The sequence below is a fragment of the Myxine glutinosa genome, chromosome 9 (genome assembly GCF_964187855.1).
Source record: "Myxine glutinosa chromosome 9, kmMyxGlut1.1, whole genome shotgun sequence".
Taxonomy (NCBI): domain Eukaryota; kingdom Metazoa; phylum Chordata; class Myxini; order Myxiniformes; family Myxinidae; genus Myxine; species Myxine glutinosa.
In genome coordinates, this window is record NC_136269.1 from 40,740,787 (window position 1) to 40,758,459 (window position 17,673).

The 17,673-nt window shown below is 42.8% G+C and overlaps 1 protein-coding gene across 3 annotated transcripts in view; it reads left to right on the plus strand.

The window, feature by feature from the left end:
• The window catches only part of USB1 (U6 snRNA biogenesis phosphodiesterase 1), a 30,570-nt gene extending 15,510 nt beyond the window's left edge, over positions 1-15,060 (plus strand). For 2 of the 3 annotated variants that reach the window (XM_068129239.2, XM_068129242.2), the window contains 5 exons: positions 8,115-8,295; positions 10,936-10,989; positions 11,079-11,184; positions 11,352-11,435; positions 11,861-13,113. In XM_068129239.2, coding sequence (XP_067985340.2) covers positions 8,115-8,295; positions 10,936-10,989; positions 11,079-11,184; positions 11,352-11,435; positions 11,861-11,965 — 530 coding nt within the window. In that variant the 3' untranslated portion in view covers positions 11,966-13,113. Of the gene's footprint in view, positions 1-8,114; positions 8,296-10,935; positions 10,990-11,078; positions 11,185-11,351; positions 11,436-11,860; positions 13,114-14,228 lie in introns of those variants that run through there. The other variant, XM_068129240.2, reaches the window with a different exon arrangement.
• The last annotated feature ends 2,613 nt before the right edge of the window (positions 15,061-17,673 follow it).

The window sequence follows — 17,673 nt, forward strand, 5'->3', positions numbered from 1 at the left end:
AATTTGCATAATTTCAAAATGGCCACCAAACACCTCCTGGCAATGATGTTGACTAAATTTCGCTCAAAATTCAGCTTAAGCAAAACTATTACACTTACATAGCTAAGGATTCATGAATTAAAATCATAACATGTCCACAAACCCAATATAACTGTCATAACAAGGAAGCGCGTGCTGTCAATTACCACCATTTACCACCCGTGCAACTTCAATACATGTACTCTTTATCAAGCGACAGGATTCTTGCAGGCATCAGGGGAAGCCTTTTTGCAATGACAAAAATTTACACATTTGACTATGGCGGTCCTACAGGGGCATGTTGACCTGGCACACTTAAGTGCATGAACAGACAACTGTCCAATGTGATTCTAGAGTTTTCCACGTTGTCTCAGGTATCAGCTGTTCCTTGTCATGCGTATAACCACAATCCTCTGGCTTAAGTGCGATCACATTTTCAGAATCTTGATGAAGCTCCAAAGCATGCATGATATTGTAGGCATTGAAAAAGCTACGCTTCATATGTGGCAGGAGACCTTGGCTGGTTGGTGACAGGTTGTGATGAGCACTCCCTTTGACATGATGGAAGATCTCCGCACGCAAGTTCGAAAATTTCTTCGCATCGCTTTTTGGTTTCAGTACTTTGACCAAGTAGGATTCTGCATTCTTGATCAAAGGCTGAGAAAGGGTCGGCAACCCTCCAAAGTGCTTCAATAACTTTTCTGGCTCGGCATTCAAGGCGGCTTTCTTGGTCCCAACTTTGCTAGTGATATCACATCCTGTAAGACTGTGTACGGCAGGAAGAACAGCACAGAGTTGACATCCGATGCGCTCGAACAAGGTATGAAGGGGCACATACCGAGTGCTATCTCCAACTCCAGCTCGTACCCACAGCTCCTCTAGGTCATGTTGGAGAAAGACAGGCATGTGGTGGAGCAAGGCAACAACTACATCAGTATCATTGGAGATGACAACACATATTTTGTGTCCTTCTTTGAGCGCGTCCAAAACATGAAGGAGTATGCGAAGATCCGCCTCTTCAAATGTGGATTGAAGGTGTACCAGTGCGCTCTCATCTCCGTTGTGCATTTTCATACATTTCCAATCCTCGTTCTCTCTGGTCACCTGTCCGAGTACAGTTGGGTACTGACCGGTATTTGCAATATTTGAACGAACATGGCTGTAGATCAGTTTTTCAAGGGGAAGTTTGTTGTTGTTGGAAGGCCAGAATGTGTTCATATCCTTAGGTAGTGGTGTTGATGGCTCTATTGAAGTATATTCGATGGGTAGAGTGTCACTTCGCCTTTTCCTCTCGCTGTCCTTCACTGATGGGTCATCAGAATACATGTCAAAGACATAGTCAGTCTGCCCAAACCGATGATATATGGCCGAAAATGACATGAAATTTGATAGAAGGTCATTGAATTTGGAGAGTTTCGTAACATTAACCTTTCGGATTGTGGCCATGATGTCAACTACAAATGATGCGTCTTTCTGATGACTATATGTAAATTCTTCCGGTTTTAGGTGCGTCTCCAACTCCTTCAGTAGCTGGCTCTTTGCTGGTTTAGTCATCATTCCTGCATCATCAAACAACACTGGGGAGGGAACAACATCGTACTTTAAGAGATCATCAGTGGTGAGGCCACGCTCCCGAGCTATTTCTATGTTTCTCTCAGCGATGTTCATCTCCTTCACTGTCGTCTTGGTAGTCTTCTGTGGCTTCTTTCGAAGAGTTTTCATCGTCTTCAAGTTTGTGCGGTGAATGGTACTGCTTATTCGTTCAGTCTTGGTGACAAACCTTTCCTTTCTGAATTTCAGGTACTTCTCTTTTCCTTTTGAAAAGGCATTGAGCATGTCAGTTTTTATATCATCGGACATAACCTCTTTTGTCACAAAGTTTTGTAGTGTTTTGGAAGCGTCTAGAGACAGAGGGGACCCCTTCTCTTCAATGAATCTCATCATCTCCTGAATATGTCCTTCTTTGCGGTTCGTTGTGGCTTGAGATGATTCGTGGTGGCTGTAAGTCTCATGTGTCCTGTCAATCACATCACTGTATTGCCGATGTAGGTTCTTCACTGCCATCATTTCATGGTATATTAGGTCCCAATGGGCGACATACTGTTTTTGCTTTGCATGTCCAATGACTCCATCGCTGCACTTAGATGAAAGGTTAATGCTTTGCTCTAATTTCTGGTCTCCTCCAACAGCGGTGAATCGGCCGGGTATCTCTCTGATTGAAAAATTGCCTTTGGCAAATTGTTCATGAACTGATGGTGCAGTCTCAGGTAGACGTCGCATGTCTTCAAGGTAGAGAGAACACCATCGCAAGTAGTTGGTCGAATCGAATGCACGCTGGACAGCGTCAAGATGCAGTTCCCAAATCCCTTCACGATCAGCTCTCAACAGATCACGGACAATATCCATCATTTGCAAGAACTGAGTCCAGAACTTGAAGTTTTCATTGGTATCAGACCGTGTTTGGATGAATCTGTTCAAATCTTCGACCAACGTTTTTGATGCATCAGCAAACTGAACCATATACTTCTGACTATCTGTGATGCATTTCTCCTTGACACTAGACTGGAGGTTCGTCAGGATGGCAAGCTCATGTGTATATTGGTCGATGCCTTTCTCGGAGAAGAATTCTTTGTACTGGAGGCGTTCAAAGGCTTCAGCAAGGAGCTGCATACCCTCAAGATAGCGGCTGTAGTGACCTCCATGTAGAACAGAATTCTCGATGACAGTTGGACCAAAAACACCAGCCTGCAACCATGTGATGTCCACGCCACTTCCATCCAGGAGTTTGCCAATACATTTCAAAACAGTTTTCACTAAGTGAAACGTTCCCAGGCATGGAACCAGGGTGCTGAATTCCTCTGGTCTCAGCAGTTGTATATCACGGACGATGCAATAAACACCTTCATCACAATACATTGGTATCTCATTTTGAGTCAGCTGAGAACCAATGTCCATAAAGTTCTTCATAGCCGTATAAACTGTCGCGTACTCTGTAACTGGATGCGGCAGAACAGGCACAAATGCAAGATTATTTAATGGGATGGCCTCCTCCGTCCAAACAGAGTTGCTAGCACTCCAAGATGGCATTGTTTGTGACTCGGGGTAGATGGACACTTCATCATGCATGACGTTCAAGCGTGCGAGGGACCAAGAAATATCCTTCAGTTTTGCTGCATCGGCTTCGGAGGAAGTGTAAGGCAGTTCGGCCACTTTGTAAGTTGCTGGGATGTCAGCACGGCGTGCAGGCTTGTGAAAGTCGGACAGTACCTGGCATTTTAATATTAAACTGAATGACTGTGGACCATGTGTGACCTGCGTGTCAGAAATCTTTGGTTTACTGGTCGACGACGGGGGTTTGTCTTGGTGTAGAACAGTCACAGTGTCATGTTCAGATACATTTGCCCCCTCATGGTCCCAGTTGTCAATTGCATCGGAGGTGAATTGCCCAGGATCAAAGTGTGACGGCAGTGAAACGCGATCGTTGTTGTGCTGTGCTGTAAACGTGGCAAGGTCATGTTGGTACCTACGCAGCTCCGGGTAGCTGATTGCTAGTCCTCCGTGGTTTAGAACTGTAGTTACAATTTTGCCACCACGCCCAAGACCATGAACTGATTCCGCATTCATAATATGCATTGGAGTTCTCTTTCTACCGCAGTGATGGATATAGTACATGACTTGGAAGACAGATTGTATCTTTCTGCAACGCTGTGTGGAGAGGCTGTTACCTGATGGCTTGCTACCGGTATCGTAGTCATCATCATCTTCTTCATCCTCATCAACTGGTTCATCACTTTCTGTCATGACAGCTTCGGCTGCTTTTGCATATGTGTCAGGATTGAAATTGTACAAATGACTGAAAAAACGTAGTACAGGTTCAGGGATATTCATCTCGCTCAAGGAATGCTTTAGATCATGCGCATCACAAAAGCTATCGTCAAGGCCAAAATCATACTCATCTAGAGCCTTCCTAATCACACCAGCGCATACCTGAACAGGATCAAGGGAACGAATGCGCTCAGCTAACACTTTCTTTGGAACACTGAATACCATCATTGATTTTTTGAACGAACTGGGATATGTAAAATCAATCTCATTACCAAAAGTGTTCAACAAGAAAACTTTTACATCTCTATTATGAAAAATTGATAGATTGATAGCACTAAGTTCATAACCCCTCCCTTCTTTTAGGCCTTGCTCTAACTCTTTAACAACCTGATTCCAAGTAAGCTGTTTCTCAGACACTTTTGGTATGGAAGCTTTATCACGAGAGTCATACTTATACAAGTATTTAGTCATGCAGTCCCTGTGGTAGTACAGATCTGCTCCAAACACAGAATGCGCATCTTGAAGGTCGCACGTTCGGGTGAACACATCATCTTGAAAGAAGTTTGTCGCAGCCAGAAAGGCTGAAGCACGGCCTGATTCACTAATGCGATATTTCGTGTACTGTTGTTTGTGTGATTTACTGTCACAGATAATACACTTCACTTGACGTAAGGCTGTTGTGGACGTCTCTGTATTCGGTGGCTGTCGGACGGCCTTAGAACGAGTACTTCTATCTTCTTCCTGCTCAGAACGGGACAGGTCTTGGCATACAGCGAGACTCTTCCTTTTCCTATTGAGAACTGAAGTCATGGTGTATTTTTTGTAACAGTCATTGGTCACATGATAAACAAACCCATATCCTTTAACCAGCTTAAGCCGTTTGGAAACTTGATCATTGTGGATGTAACTTGCTTCTCGTATCCTTTTGCAACCATTAGTTGTGCTCACAGTTTTATCCCCCGCGCTTTTCTGGCAGATGATGCAGTTAGTCGCATCAAACGAACTGTCTTCGGGCGGTCCTGAGAGAGTAACAGACTCCATCGTCAGCGGCCACGCCTGAAAAACAAAAAATGGATATTAGTTACGTTTGTACGGCTGTAAAAATCGGCAAGGTCGGACCATATGCTGAAAATATAAAATGTGAAAGACTGATAAGCCACAAAGAAACCCATGTTTATCCCTATTAAAGGGCTTCATAAGGAAGCTTCTGACAAATTTTGGTTGCTTTATCTACATAATTGGGTGTATGAGAGGTGATCGGATTTTGAGCGCCTTTCAAACTGAAAGTGATTTTTGGAGAAAAAAAAGCTAAATGACGGTTTTTTTTCTAAAAAAGACAGTTTATAGTATTGAACCATGCTAAAAATGTGTTAGTTATGTCTAAACATGATAAATAAATGTTACATTTGAATCTAAAGCTGCCTACTCTTGAATTATTCCATGAAAACTGAATTTTGCTATTTCGGCTAATTGGCCTCAAGTCATAATCACGTATTGGGGTGTGCAGAAAAAACGTACTTGATCTGGGAGTGTTACCCAGATTTTTTCCAAGGGTCTCAACATATAGAACAGGAAAATCAAAAGTTTGGCCGTAGAAGAGAGATGTACACAAGCAACCCCCCAGAGCCAGGAGTATGTGTTTTGGCAAACTCCTCTCTCAGCAGTAGGGTCCTCCTGGGTCTCCTACCATAGAACGACGGCCCCCATCCCGCCTCCCTTTTATTGAGTTAGTGATGGATGGTGCGAGTTGAAACTGTCGTACCTTGTGTCTGAAGGTCAGCTTGAATCTGTTTGACAGTTGATCGAGGTGCTTTCTCCACCATTCAAGCAATCCTACGCTGCAATCTTCAATCAAGTTTTCTCTTGCGGCCATGTCCCGGGAGGTTGGCGACAGTGCCATGGGCCTTAAACTTCCTGATAACATTGCGTACGGTGGACACAGGAACATCAAGGTCTCTGGAGATGGACTTGTAGCCTTGAGATTGTCCATTCTTGGCTACAATCTTGTGTCTGACCTCCTCAGACAATTCTCTCGTTTTCTTTCTTTTCTCCATGCTCATTGTGGTACACACAGTGACACAAAACAGCAGAATGACTCCTTTTCTCTATTCAAACTGGTTGAATGAGTGATTTTATATTGCAGGCACCTGCAACTCACCATAGGTGAGTTCAATTCCAAAATAAAGGAGAATCAGCTGCTTGAAATGTAATTATTTCTAACAACTTCTAAAAGGTGCCAATAATATTGTCCGGGCCATTTTAGGATTTCTGTGTGGAATAAGCTAAGATTTAGTATTTTTCACCTTTTTTTGTTTTGTTCCACTGCAATCCAAAAAAATACATATGTGGATACCAAAATATTTTTTTATTTCAACAATTTTCTGGAAGACATGGTGCATTATTTGAAAAAGTGCAAGGATGCCAATATTTTTGGCCACGACTGTATATGAAGCAATATGTGACTTGTGTATGTTTCTTGTTTTTTACTCGCAAGTAACCAGCCCATAGGGCCTGGTTAATTCCCCACTTAGATGATGCCTGTGGCTACCAGCTTCCACCAGGAGGCACTATACAATACACGTTTATATAGAAGGAATTGGGATCTTGCGAGGGGATCGTGCGAGGGGTAAAAAAGAAAACACATACAGTATATAGCAACTTCTAAGTTACATTCGCATTGACAATTAAACAACTTTGGCATTCATTCTGCTTTGGCATTCCATTCATTCTTATGGGTGAAAGTGTTAAAAGACATTTTGTGTATGTTCCCTTCTGGCAATAACAGAAACAGGACAGCATCTAAGAGTATCCTTTAAATGGCCACGTCAGCTACATTCCTTCATGTTATGTATAATTTGTAGCTCCATTTGTAAGTTATGTACTATATACTTGTGGAAACGTTGATCGAAAGCAATATGGTCATTAAAACTTGTATTCCTGATTAGCAAGTCCAAGCTTTTTTGTATACAATGTCAAGGCTCATGGAAGAGCTAGAACACAGAACAGAGTGGAAGGGTGACCTGGGGAGAAGGTGAACAGCCACCTTGAAACCCCTTGTTTGTAGCACCCGCAAGCACATCTACAAAGTCTTTTATACGTCCAATTGCATTGTGTACCATCAAAATTCATTGTTTTTATAATGTTATAATCCACTGTCACATGCAGGCCTTAAAACACAATTTTCTCTCCAGCGCAGACGCATTGCAAGTTATATATTTACACATTAGACTCTTGTTAAAACAGTTTTTAATGCAGTGTGTGTGTGTGTGTGTGTGTGTGTGTGTGTGTGTGTGTGTGTGTGTGTGTGTGTGTGTGTGAGAGTGTGAGTGACACAGCCATTTGGTTTGGTTGTCGCACACATAAATCACACACGCACATACAGACGGACACACCAGATAACCCAAAACTTTACGCCGTAACTTCCCGGAACAAACTGTGTGCCGACATTGCCATCTAGTGGCGGATCTTTCCTCTCTATAGTCAGCTTGGGATTTTTATGGCGAAATCTTGAGCTGTTTTCAGCTGAAAAGAAGTAAACTCCACTCCTTTGCTCCTCTTTTATATCATTTGTGGAACTTCTTTCTGGAGACTGTTCAATAATCCCATTTGTCTCTCCATGGCTTCAAATTGACAGGACATCTCCATCGCATGTCATGCTCCAATCATACCCATAATCCTCTCCATCCTCATTAACCCTCCCCTACATATTCCCATCTAATTTCAGGTTGCTGTGTTTCCTTCCCGCGTCTCTTTCTCCTTTTTCGTTGATCCTCTTTTTGCATCTGAATGTTGCTCCACTGCCGCACTGTCAGTTCATTGCCTTTTACCAGCATCTTCCATGAGCCTAGACTTTGTATGTGAGTAAATAACCTAAGATAAATATACATAGTTACAAGTGCTACAAAATGTTTTTTTTTTCTCATTTGCATGAATTTCTTTGCAATCACACTTTTACTAATACTTAGCTTGTTTTTTAAAATACAATGTCAGTGAATTGAAGTTTCTTGCCACTTATCTTGAAATAATCTACATGGAGCTTCAACCTTCCTTTTAAACCTGGGCAAACATGTCTGTCCACCTGTTGGGTATTGAAGTGTATCTGTTTGTTGGTGACTTTATGTCCAACTTGGTTACTCACAAAATTATTTGAATTTTTGAGATTATATAAAAAGTCCATTCAACATTTTTGAAAAGAGCAATCTGTTGAGGAATATGTATGTATCCTATAACATTGTAACAAATGCAGACTACATCTTCCTGCTGTTTAACAGGTGCAGGTGGAGAGGATCTGAATGAATTTGTCGATCGGTTGCTGGATGTCACTGCCACCTTGGGTCATTTCTCTCGTCAGGATGGCTTCCACGTGAGCCTTTCACACACGGTGGTGCTTCGCCACCACTGGATCGCCCCATTCGTTGAGTCGTTGCGTGAACTTCTTCATTCATTCTCTAGGCATGTTACCATTGTCACACGGTTTTTAATGCAAATTTATTTTCGTCTTCATTTATATGGCACTCATGTTAAGACAAATGCACAAAATAATGCAAAAAATAAAACAAAAACATCAGATCAGATGAGATCATGAACCATGCTCTACACAGGGTGTCGCAGTTTCTTTGGCTGGGGTTAAAATTCTGGATGGGTTGCCACTGACAAAGGAAATCGTCGCAGGAATTTGGCCAGCATGCCGGCGATAGGTCGATTACTCTTCGCAATTCTGATAGACGGGACTCCCAGTTTGACATCCATCCGAGGGACAGCACAGACATTGATGGACCACTCCTCCTGTGAAACACTGGGATGACAGTTTATAGCTGGGTCGAGATTCGAACCCAGGCTAGACCGTTTAGAGGCAAATGTGCTCGGCCATCCTGCCAGCCCCTAAAACAAAAAGGTGATTTTGTTTTTGAAATCTCCACTGCTTAATGCAGCACTTCTTCTATACCATATCAGAGTGTATATGGTATAGAGGAACTGCATTTTCCTAGACTGCATTCCTAGACCCACTAGACAGTGCTTTTTTTTCTTCTTTTTTTTGTATACAAGATCGAGGCTCGTGAAAGAGCTAACATTCATCACACAAAAAGTCAAACCGACACATAAAACACAAAAAATAAGGGGATCGGTAGACAAGATGGGGAGAGAGGGGGAAGGACACAAACACAACATTTGAGAGCAGGGTCAAATGTCGTCGTTGTCGTTTTGTGTTGTCGCTTCAAATGCGCTCTGCTTTCCAGCATATACTTGCCGTACATTGAACTTTCTTTTCGCAAAATCCCTATAAATTAGCAGTATTCTTAAACCAAGCATGATTATGCCAGGGATGAGAAATTTTTCATTCTGTGCTGAAATCAAAGGAATGAAATCTCTGTCATCTTATTTTGGTATATCTGCTAAGATGATGGAGAGTGGTTTTGAGTCGTTAAGCCCTGCACATTTGTAAGCTCATTCTCCCTGTATATCCTGTACTTGGACTCACCAGCTTTCACATTTGTAAGTGACAGCAGTATGCATCTCTTCGATTGAGTATGATTATGCTTATAGTTACAAAGTATAGCATGTTGGGAATAAAGGTGAACAAGTAAAATGTTACAGCGGTCGCATCCACCAATAGCCGAATCGATGGCCTAATCGCACCTCTACCTACCTCAATCTTAATATAACTCACCAAATGTCCGTCCGTCTGTCTGTCTGTTGCACGTCTGTCTGTCCGTCATTCACCAAATGTCCGTCCATGAAAACGGGGATTCATCTCCACAGGGGGGAGGAGGATGCTTCCTCTTCATCAACACCCACTTCACCCCATGTCACTCAATCATCATCACTATAAATTTTGGGCCACGCACTTCAATCACATTTACCTTTCTCAACATCCATTCCCCCATTCATCCCTAATCCTGTTAGGACGAGAGAAGGGAGGAGGAAGGCATTCAATCTGAAAAGTCCAAACTGTCTGCCTGTGCAATCCAAGGCCAACTCCACTCTTGGATTACTGACTTCCTCCGCTCTCGTAGCCAATGTGTGGCTCAAAATGGAATCCTTTCTTCTCTCCCTGTCCAGGCTGGAGTCTCCCATGGCAGTGTTCTAGGCCCCCATCCTATTCCTAATCGATCTCACTGACTCTCCATAAAATTCTCTTCATATTTTGCCGTGACATCTCTCATCCTTCAGACAGGCAGGCAGACAGACAGGCAGGCAGCAGCCTCTTCCCTCTCTACAGACCTTGACAAAATCACAAACTGGTCAAACACTTGGAATATGTTTTTAACCCTCAGAAATCCCACACACTCATTGTCTCTCTCCAAAAGGACCGTACCGCAAACCCTGGTCCCACCAGCAACCCCCTCATATTGAAACTGCCTAAATCCATAACCACTGTGCACCTACGCTCATTTTTTTCCTCTTTTCCTACCTGTGGAACTGCCTTCAACACTCTCTTCAATCTCATTCTCCCCTCCGAGTCTTCAAGGCAGCTGTTTGCCACCATCTTAAGTGTTCACCACCCCGTCCAAAGCCCTGATCTTTTCTACACCAGTTAAATCCCTCCCATCCTTCTCAAAATGTTGCTGATGTATCCATCTTGTAAACCCCTCGTGTTCTCCCCAGGCCCTCATCGTTACCTGCATTCCTTGTTTGTCCATCTCTGTCTACCTTCTCCCTCCGCCCTGCTGTTGGCATTTCCCCTTTCTCTTGCTGTTCCCTTTGTTATGTGATGTCCTGATCTGTTCTGTATCCTCGTTCTCCCACGAGCCTAGACCGGGTATTTTTTTTAAGTTTTGGCCCCATCTCCCAATGGTGAAGAATCACTTAAAATATTCTAGCACCCAGATCTTCACCACAATCTAATCATTTCATCCTTGTCACACACCCAACCTCTCCACCATACTTTGTCTGAATCCATCCACAACTATTTGAGATATCCTGTTCACAGACAGACAGGTTTCATCATGGAGTTTTTTTTAATAGATTAATTATTTACATCCGTTTTATGTTATTTTTTGGGTCTGACAGTATTATGATGTGTATTTCTTAATACGTGCTCTGGGTTTCGCATTTGAACGTTGCGCTAATGCTGATGTAATTTTCTTGCAGGTTTTCCTTTGTTGCAAATAAAGTTAATATTTACACAAACGAAGAGAGAACGCGGTAAGGATTCCTTACATAGTTTGATGTTTTGGTGTTCGTTTAAGGCCTTGTTCCACTCAGTCTCCCTAATACCACGTCACTTGCTTCAGCACATTCCTTGGCTTGGCAGTGACTGGAGGAAATAATCAACTGGAAAACCTGGTGACCGAGGTGAATGAGGCTTTACATGAGTTCCGCCTCCCTTCATTTTACGAGGTATGCCAAGGCCTTTTTATTTGCCTTTTGTGAAGCTTTCAAACGTACTATTTCGAGCCGGAGTTAGATATGCAATACCGATGCGTTTTCCTTCTCCGTACAAGCTGCTGCTGTCACCTGTTTGGCTATCAGAGGTGCAAACAGATTGGCCTATCACTATTTTGCAGGAACCGTCCTTTCACGTCACCTTGGCTTGGTGTATTGGAGACTTGTCTGCAAGCTTTGATGATTCTATGAAAAACAAGTTTCAGGTAAGATGGATGAAGAACATGCACTCATCCCATTAAATCTGATTAAATACAAAATGGAAGAAGATTTGGGGAAACTTTCTTGTTTTGTCCATCATCAGATGTGCACACATTCCATTTCATTACTCAGTAGTGGACATCAATAATGGTAAACAAGATTTTTCTTCTTGATATTTACCGATAACAATCTTCAATGTGTGTAATGTCAATATAAGGTAGTAGTCAACAAATGCAAGCTGACTGTGTAGAGCTAATCTATCTCTACTACCCTCTGGCTCCGCTCACTGTACCTGCTGTTCTACCATCAAAGTCCTCACTGAAAGTTCCTGTTTAAAGAACGTGCTTTATTCACACGATATTTTGTATTTCCTTTAACCAAGTTCTGCCCCCGTCCCACTCACCCCCATCACCCTTCCCTTCTCCCTTAGGCCCTAATAGATGACTTTCAAGACATCAGTGAAGTATTTCATTTTAAGGTTGAGTGCGTTATGTGCAAGGTCGGTAATAAACACTTTACCGTCCCTCTTCATTAAGCTTTCTTGCAAAAGGAATCTTTCCATTCCAGAGGCATTCTAAATTAATTTTTGTATATGTGCTTTTGATGGCTTTGAAAGACCATGTTCTTCACTCTAAATGCAAGCTTCCAAACTGCAATCCACATTCAAGTAAGTCACACATTTTACTGTTATCTGGTGCATTCAATTAATTCTCACAATTCACACGTGAAGATTACTTAACTACCCCTATTCTGTTTGGTGATGTCATTCAGTAAAATGATTGGCTGGTCATTCTTTCAAATTTGGATACAGTGGTCGGACGGTTATTCGCCGGAACCCTGTCCAAATTCCCAATACCTGACACCTTCGGTTTAAACGGCTGGTCTGGTCAGCCAGTTTGTGAAAGACTTTGGGCAAAAACGTTCCCTCACTGTGGGAATAATTGGTGCCTTTAAAAAAGGTGGGGGCGGTGGTGGTGGTGGTGGTAGTGGTAGTAGTATGGTTATTACTCTAGACAGAGATTGTGAGCCGAAGTCTGAAAACCAAACGTGTCTTAGTACATTCACCATATTGCTCTCGTATTCCAATAAAACCCAGCTATCTCACTAATATATAATCTTCAGGAATGAGATATGTGCTTGCTCCACGTAGTGTCAATTGAAGCTTTGTATGTGACTTCTAAATGTCCGTCAAGAAACCTGAGATTGGAACTAAAATGAATTGAAAGGCAGGTGCGCCCACAGACACTGTATAGATAATCGTAAATATATTCTTACAAATTCCCTCCTGTTTTATATGAATGTCCTGTGTGGGCCTAGTGGCGGGTTGGGGAAAGCGCTCACCGGTGTCGGTTCAATTCCCATTGCTCCTCAAAGGAAGCATTTCTGTTTCATATCGGGCCTGGCCATTTTGTGATAACGTTTGGCCAATCCTACATGAATGCTCTATGAACCGCTACCCCCAAACTAACTGGGCACTGATTTATGATGATGGATATTCCTGTCTTAAATCTTCCATGAAAGTTTTGCGAATTTGTGAATATCTTGTAACTGAACCATTTTAGAGTTCAATCGTACAAAATAGCACAATTTATGGAAATGCTTTTTGACTCATCAATTCATTTATTGGTTTATTTAAACATTTATTAACAATGCAATAAAAAGCATTTTTCTAATGAAAACATATTTGATTTTGAATAGAAGTTCGTTATTTCATTTTGCTTTGGACAACAATTATTTAACTATTTTCGTTTTTTTCTGCCAATTAATGGATAATATTCAGAGGATTCTCTGGTGTTCCAGAATGGTGCACAGGTAATTGCTGGTCTTCCAGGATGGTGCACAGGTAAGTGCTGGTCTTCCAGGATGGTGCACAGGTAAGTGCTGGTCTTCCAGGATGGTGCACAGGTAAGTGCTGGTCTTCCAGGATGGTGCACAGGTCTTAGAGTAGACAGCTGGTGCCCAGATGTCTAGTCTAAAAGTTTAATACATGACACGATATAAACGATCAGAATGGGGCTTCACAAGTGGGTCGTTGCATCACAGAGTTCACCCTCCAAGGAATGGATGTTAAGCTGGGTTTCCCATCTGTAGTATTGGCTGATAGAGGTTAAATATGCCACAGTGTCATTTGCAAAGAGTGAGTGAGTGAGGTATCAGCATCACTTTCACCAAATTGGCTCCAGTGGAACGTCACGTATGGTCAGCCGGTGCATCAAAAAAAACTTGAGCCAAAAACCTTCATTGGCTGACCCAAAGAAGTCATCGTTGTATTCGATTCATATGACGTTTGCCAGTTCATATTATCCTTTTTTCAATGCTTCTCATTAACCAAAGTTCATACAGGTCCTGAAAAGTCATGGAATTTTAATATGATGTTTTCCAGGCTTGGGAAGTCCTGGAAGCTTAGTGTATGTTGTGAAAAAGCATGGAAAAAACTTGAAAAAGAGGATTTTTAAAAACAATAAAACATCGATTTTCACTTCAGGCAGTTGATTGAAATGTCTGTTTGTTTTTTTTACATGATGTAAGCCTCATAGTGTAGAGCTAACTGCCTTTCCCCCCTAAAGCCCCCCCCCCCCTCCCACACCCCTCCGCACACATGGACAAACAGATGAACATATGCGACACAACACAAGTCAGAGAATGTGTAATATTAAGAGGCTAATCCTTATATACGAGTAGTTCTGCAGCGCTTCTTTGTCAAACCACAGGTTTTGGTCATTCCAGCACTTCTTTGTCAAAATAGTTAAGATATTCTTTTAAAGGTAACTAATTATATTGTCGTGTCTACCCTGTAGTGAACACCACAGGGCGACGGATGACCGAACGAGCTTTAACTCCTTGAGGCATTCGGTCAATGGCAGATCTTCTTTATACGTGTGGAGGGGGTGGGGGGAGGTGAGGGAGGAGTGGGGGAAGGGCCGCGAGCACTTACCTGCACCGGTGCACCGGATGTCTTCGAAAGCCCTGGCGGGAAGTAGGCGTCAGCGCGCCCTTGTTCACTCAGCCGTGCTCATCCTCGTCGTCCGCCTCACCAGCACCCACATCTCCCAGCGCAACAGCCCTATGAACTGTGGCTGCACGGCACCAATGTTCCAACGCAAGAGCTTATCGGCGACCGTTCACCTCTGGTCCACAAGCCGGGAGAAAGCCAAGAGCGCTCATGAACTTCGACCGTTTGTTGCGACATCCCGAAGCAGAGAGAGATATAAAATCGTGACCGTTCTCAATGAATTTCCCTCGTTCAAGAGCGCACCGTATGTGTGACAGTTCGCTATGGAGGCCAGCCCAGAGAGAGCGATCAAACCAAAGAGACAAAATGTCAGGAACACGACCGTTCGCCACCAAACCCAGAAAATGAGAGAGAAAATGTCAGCTCTCCAACTCCTTTGTACTCAAGGCTCTGACGTCATCCGACGCCACATGCGTGTCCGCTCCTATCAGCTAGTGCCATCTCATCGCTCTTGGTGGTCCTGACCAATCACTGCTCTTCGGGGGCGTGGCCGCCCGGACTTGCCTGCTTGATGTCATCACCTGTCAGTGGTTGAATGTCCTGTTTCCGATTAGTGTTTATTTAGTGTTATAAATGCGCGATTTCTTGCTATATGTGTGTGCTGCATTGTCATTAGGAACAAAGAAAAAATAACAGAGGCCATTACATAAAAAGGATTAATTACCCATAATCCCTAACTAATTAACATAACCCCACCCCTCATGATGGGAACGAACATACACACTTACACGACATCCGGTCTAAACGAATTTCCTACTTATGTACATGGGGGTTCTTCTTCACGACAGTTGGAGCACACTACCTATACAATTCTATCTTGCTCTATCTAAGGTAATCATTGCCTACCTCCCACCCCCCCCCCCCCCCCCCCCACAAACACAACAATAGAAAATGTTAAATAATGCCATATCTGTGTATTTTATAGGTTTTTCATTTATAGGTTTTATTGGTCATGTGCCTAACATGGGTGAAGGTTATCTTCTGGTTGTGGATATTCTCCAGGTAGTGTAAACTTGCTACTTTTCTTCAACTTAAGATGCTGTTAGATCCTGGAAAAAATATATACAGGCCATGGAAAAGGTCATGCAATGTCGTGGAATTCCAGCTACCATTAGGAGTATAAACCCTGTTAACATGTCAACATGGTAATAAACATGCATTGCATTTCTCTATTTTCTATCGAATACTGTTCATCGACAAATGTGTACATCGATATTAGGATACCCAAAGCTATTTTACACAGAACATGCCATTTGAACTTGTTTCTTGTTGGCCTGTTTTATGTGTTCAAAGTATTAGGCTCCAAAAGAAAAACCTTTAGAACGTTACTCTTGTTCCAAGCTTTATTATAGGTAAATTTGTTGTAATTTTGTCAGCCACCGATCCAGTCCACTTGTTTCTCAGACAAGAAAGGCATTTTTTTAGTTTACAGCAAACTGACAGGACACTTGGCAGCCTTTGATAACGGATAACCGCCTGCATTGCCCATTTTCAGTGGACTGGTAAAGAGATGACAAGTACAGAGATTGGAAAATAGACAAGAAGTAATGCAAGGCGTTTCTTAAACACGTATTTATGCTGCAAGTATCTGATCCCAAAAAGACTAGGGCCAGCCAAGATTAAGTACCTGTTACACACCACTTTCTGCATGATCGAGTAAGGGATTAAAATTGTATAATTTTAGTATCTTTTTCTGTCCAGCAGTGCGTGTGTGCATTAGTAGATTTGATCATTCATTCTCATGTATGGTAATCTAGTAAGGCAGATAGGTGAAATATTTGGGAGAATTGTGACTTTGATGACACAAGCACGAGAGTTGGCACACAGTTAGAGTATGCCCTAAGGAAGATATTTGGCTATAGGGCCATCGCAGATTTGTCCTGTGACAACAATGGCGGCCATTTTTCAAAAGAGGACAAATCTGCGATGGCCCTATAGCCAAATATCTTTCTTAGGACATATTCTGTGTGCCAAATGCCATGCTTGTATCATCAAAGGCACAATTGCTACACCTATCTGCCATACTAATCCCCCACTTTAACATAAACGTAAAAACACAAGTTGTCGGTGCTATCCTGAAACACACAAGCTATCCTGAAACACACAAGTGTAAAAACACACAAGCTGTCCTGACAACTGCGAAGAATGTTCCCGTGCACACCCAGAGTACAACCACCACTTATCAACTTAATTCGTCCAGTAGTTTAGGAGTGCATAAAATACAGAGCACATATGGAAATTGGCCAAGTAGTTATCGATTCCAGAAGGTTTTCATACAGCGACTCATGTGATAAAACTGAAAAATACAATAAGTACCGGAAGCCGAAAAACGCGGTAGGTAGGTGTTTGTCGCCAACCGTGCTGCTGTCCTCACTTTCAACTGCTGTAGCTTTGACTAAAGGCTCAAATGTATGCCCGACATAAAGTCTTGGAATTCTTGCAGCACAGGTCCTTGTTCAAGATTCTTGGAAATCTTGGAGTTTGAGCCAGAAAGTGACACCACACAAACAGCCATTTGGTTTTATTGCAATGCAGCATATTCAGCAAATAACTCAAAAATCCATCCACCTGAAAGTTGGGCAAACTGCAAGTACTAGTATTACAATACTGTAAACCGCTGAGACCTGTAATACTCTCCCACTGCGAGAGGTGATGCACGGATACACATTTACATAGAAAATTTGTTTCCATCAACCCCCACTACTGCTGGGCCCATGCGCCTATTTTTTATGCCTAACGCCTTCCCGCTCACACACCAAGTACAACTAGCATAGGCGCATCCCACCCACTGTGCGGGATTCCCCATCTCTGCCCACCTTCGGTAGGCAATTTGAAGTGGTGGTATTTTCCACAGAGTGATACACGTACTTTCATCTGGAAAAAAACAATTTTTGAGACGCATTATAAGCATATTTTGCCTTGCTGGACCACACTGTAAACGCCAAGTGGTCAATTGTGAGGTTTTCGTCATATATGATGATGATGATGACCATTCCATTTTGCACCGTGATGATGCATAGGGCTGCCGAAGCAGTCTCCTTGGCTATTGGGCACAATCCTGGAAGGGTCGCAACTCCAACACAGGATACCCGAATGGCTCATTCATCCCAGCAAGCTGGTACTCAATTTGCCGACCTCGGAAGGATGACAGGCTGAGTCAACCCCCCTGGCGTTAATTCAACGATCGACCGGGATTCAAACTCTGGACCCTAGGGTCCCAAGCCGGCACC